Genomic DNA, 4,236 nt, shown 5'->3' with positions numbered 1-4,236 from the left:
ACACTTTTAGCAACAAAAAAAAAAAACTTTTGTCAAAAAAAAAAAAAAAAAAACCTTTTGACTTTATTTTTCAAACTAATCTCAAACATCCTCGAAAAGGTTCACGGAATATAATCTCTCCACCACCAACACAATTAGGGAATAACAAGCAAGAGTGGGTCCAAACCAAAAAGAAGAAGAATCCCAATCGCAAGGTGTGCAGCACCCAAGATACACATATAAATAACAAAACCCCCTTTGCTCAGTGAAAAAAAAAAAAACAAAAAAACAAAAAACTGAAAAACAAAACCCACGCTAAGCCCACCCAACATCACGCGAAGAAAGAAGATGCAGATCTTTGTGAAAACGCTGACCGGGAAGACTATCACCCTCGAGGTCGAGAGCAGTGACACCATCGACAATGTCAAAGCCAAGATCCAGGTCTTTTTTCCACCCTTCTTTCCCGTTAGATTGTTTGCGTGCTTTATTGTTTTTTCGTTTCATGATATATTTATAATGGTTTGAGTTTTTTTTTTTTTTTTGGAGAATAACTAGGGTTTGTGGTTGAATCCGGGTTTTGATTCCTCCTTGGATCGTGTTGGGGTTTGTAGTTTTTCATTCTTCATCTGGGTTTTGTTGTGATTGTCTTGGTGAGTTGGAAGACGGGGGTTTATGTAGACTACTTTTTTTATTTTTATTTTTAAAAATTTGATTTTTGAGGAGTTTTATTGGTTGTTGGGAAGAGCTTATTGGTTTAATGGAATTTGAATTTAGTTTAGTTTGTACGCGTGGTATCTTCTAGTGGTTTTTGATCACTCGGAATATTTAAAATTTACTGCCCAAAAAGAGAAAGAGAGAAATTTTAAATTTGCCCAAGTAAAATTTGTGGTATTAAGGATGCTTGTTTCGTTCAACTAGTTATCTAGTTATCTGTTTATATATATAGCAAGGGATTCTTCGCAAAGAACATTGTCTAGTGTACTTGGTAGCTAATTGGCAATTAACGACCCCGCTTCTATATTGTAGTCCTTGGCGTGGAAAGTGTTTGTTTTTCTGTTTTTAATTCTTCTTTCTGATGAGAGAGGAGGTTTATTTTTCTGTGGGTACACATGAATTTCATTATGGTGTAGTGTTATTCCTTGTTCTAAGCATTCTACTTTGTAAAAGTGTATCTATCAAAGTAGTTTTTGTACTTGATTTGATGCGATTTGTCATTAATTTGATGCAACCCTCGAAGAGCACCAATGATCAAATGTTTTGAACTGTTGAAAGCTTCTATGCGGAAGCAACTTTGTTGCTACAAGTGATGGAGAGTATACATTATGTGGTGTCCAATGCTGGAAAGTAGGTTTTGTTTGTTTATTCCATCAGGTACCTATTAGGTTGCCAAGGTATTGAGGTATTCTTGTTTTGTGACATGTATAACGCTGGAAAGAACTCAGAATTGTCGAGAAGGGGAGAGTTAAAAGCTAAATTTTTAGGATACCCTTTTTCTCTTTTTGGCTAAATGATTATACTGTCTCTAATTTGCATAAAATAGTAAAGATGATGGAGTTAAAATGTGTTGGAATTAGCTGACACCTTAAATATAAACACCAGAAAATTCCTGTGGCAATTTAGTAGTCAATTGCTTGTCTGATACACAGAATATTTTTCCCTTTTGCAATTTTTTGGATGTCTGGTAGCGATGGGTTAGGTGGTGGGAATGGGATCAGTTTACCATGTCTTTTTATTTTTCTCTTATGTGTTGCTGCATCAATGTTGAACTAGAGTTGGGCTTATGTATTCAGGACAAGGAAGGTATCCCTCCAGACCAGCAGAGACTGATTTTTGCTGGTAAGCAATTGGAAGATGGTCGAACTCTTGCTGATTACAACATCCAAAAGGAGTCGACACTTCACCTAGTTTTGAGGCTTAGGGGAGGAACTATGATTAAGGTGAAGACTCTGACTGGGAAAGAAATTGAGATTGATATTGAGCCAACTGATACCATTGATCGGATAAAGGAACGGGTCGAGGAAAAAGAAGGAATTCCTCCAGTGCAGCAAAGGTTTGTTTTTCTTTATCTTCTAATATTATTTCACTTGATGCACTTATAGTACGGCTTTGTTTATAAGAAGCTATGCTTTATAATTCTAAATGCTTGGTATATTTTTTTTCTTCTGATACACTTTTTTTTTTTCACATTAATTTAACCATTTTGGCTGTTTGGTATTCAGAATTTTGGTTCAGGCAATGAATATGTGGGAATTTTAACACAATGCTATTTTGTAATTATTATTCTTTTTTTTTTTTATGGGGTTATTTTCTGTTGACTATTGTGCATTGAGTTGGTGTTCCCGTGATCCTTCATGTCCTGTCAGATATAAGAAAGGAAAAGAAAGAAATCAAGCTGTAGCATTTTATTGAGCAAATGGTCCTGGCCTGGTACTGTGGGTCCTTGACCAAGCAATTGGGTGATGGATTCTGATTTGTTTCCTCCCAGTTGGGTTTGGGGGGTAAGGGTGAATCTTTAGGTGATGAATGGCATCATTTCTATTCTTCTCAGGGAATGCCTGCATTGTTTTCTTGATAGGATTTGCATTGTGCTTTCCAAGTATTCGTGGTAGTCTTTATGCCACATAATTTTTTAGTCCATATTTTGTGACCATGGCATTAGTCTTGAAATTTAAAAAATCCATAGAGATTGGAAATCACTTGATTTTCATGCTTTTTGAAATGATTATTAGGCATAAAAATTGTCCATTTATTGTTATCAGTTGCTTGGTACTTGATATCATCCACGCTATGTCCATCAATTTGTATCTCATAATTATTCAAATTGATGTTATGAGTTACATTTGATTTTTTTTTTTTCCCATTAAAGTGTAATGTAACTTCTTGGAGTTCATACCAAGTCTATTCGATCCACTCATTTCCTTTCGAAAAATAATGTCAAATTCCTATGGAGTACAGTAGTTCTTGCCATATCATTGAGTGCTACTAGCCAATGCCAAATGGGCCCCTGTCTTTGAAAGTATATCTCATTAATACTGTCATTGGTTGCAGGCTTATTTATGCTGGTAAGCAGCTTGGGGATGACAAAACAGCCAAAGACTACAATATTGAGGGGGGTTCTGTCCTCCATCTGGTGCTTGCACTGAGGGGTGGCAGCCTTTAAGTAGTTATTTGTCATGGAGACTCGTTTAGGCTCTATTTTGTATGAACTTATGAGATACTGAATGTGTGGTGTGTGGATAAACCCAAAAATGTGGCTGGAAACTTGTTTTGATTAAATGACTCTAGTGCTTCTTAATGCTGTTAATTTGCCTTATTTTCTTCTACATCTGCTGTTCCTCGGTGTTTCTGGGAATTTAATGGACATGTTATCTAGTAATGTTAGAAGTTACTCTTATATTACTTAAGAATGAAGTGGCTTTTAAAATCATCATTGACCTTATAATTGATCATTATTGAATTTTGATCAAATAGTGATCTTTAAAAAACATTTTATTCTTAGAGTGACACAAGAGAGACTTGTAGAATTACTTTATATTATCATGCGTCTTTGGAAGGAAGAGTAGAGTATTGTACTGGTTAATATTGCCGGGATTGAGCGAGGATTTGAGTGTTCAATTTGATGGATTCTAAATTTTGTAAAATATAGAATCCTTCTTGACATGGATACAGGACTTAGATAATTTTTGAAAGTTATAGAAACATATAATAAGATAAATATAAGGTGGAATAATATAGAATAAATGAAAGAAAGACAAAGAAATTAAGGTGATTTGGTCAATGGCTTACGACTTACATCCACACCAAATAGAGTAAACAGTTCTATTTATAGAGTTTTACATGTGATTTATTTCAAATACAAACATATTGCTTAAATTAGGTTAACAAATATCATCTAAATCCCTTGATTTAGAGAATTCAAAATCAACATTTTATCACAAAGAATTTATATCCTTAACAAAAGTGATATTCTAAATGTATTGTATAATTAATTTCCAGAAAAAAAGATAAAACGTGATTACTGTGCGTTTAAACAAACAGGTATTTACTTGTGAAATTGATATTTACATTAGGATTAGTTTATAATAATTATACTGAACTAGTCTGGTTATTGTTGCTTGCCAAACACCCATTCAGATTGGGCTAGCCAAATTTAGCCCCAAAAAAAAGGCCTGATCCAGCAAGTCACTTTGGTAGATATATAAATGACTAAAAAAAAAAAATTAGGAGTACTAACTTTTTACTAACAGATGTATAGTT

At 34.2% G+C, this 4,236-nt stretch overlaps 1 protein-coding gene across 1 annotated transcript; it reads left to right on the top strand.

Moving 5' to 3' along the window:
* The first annotated feature begins 241 nt into the window (after positions 1-241).
* LOC132174816 (ubiquitin-NEDD8-like protein RUB2) lies at positions 242-3,302 on the top strand. Its single transcript, XM_059586502.1, has 3 exons — positions 242-420; positions 1,770-2,029; positions 3,028-3,302. Exons 1-3 carry the CDS (start codon positions 328-330, stop codon positions 3,137-3,139), a joined length of 465 nt encoding a protein of 154 aa, XP_059442485.1. The 5' UTR covers positions 242-327; the 3' UTR covers positions 3,140-3,302.
* The last annotated feature ends 934 nt before the right edge of the window (positions 3,303-4,236 follow it).

Source organism: Corylus avellana, chromosome ca3 (genome assembly GCF_901000735.1).
Source record: "Corylus avellana chromosome ca3, CavTom2PMs-1.0".
Lineage (NCBI taxonomy): Eukaryota > Viridiplantae > Streptophyta > Magnoliopsida > Fagales > Betulaceae > Corylus > Corylus avellana.
The sequence above is the reverse complement of the archived record's forward strand: the minus strand, read 5'-3'. Positions and strand labels throughout refer to the sequence as shown.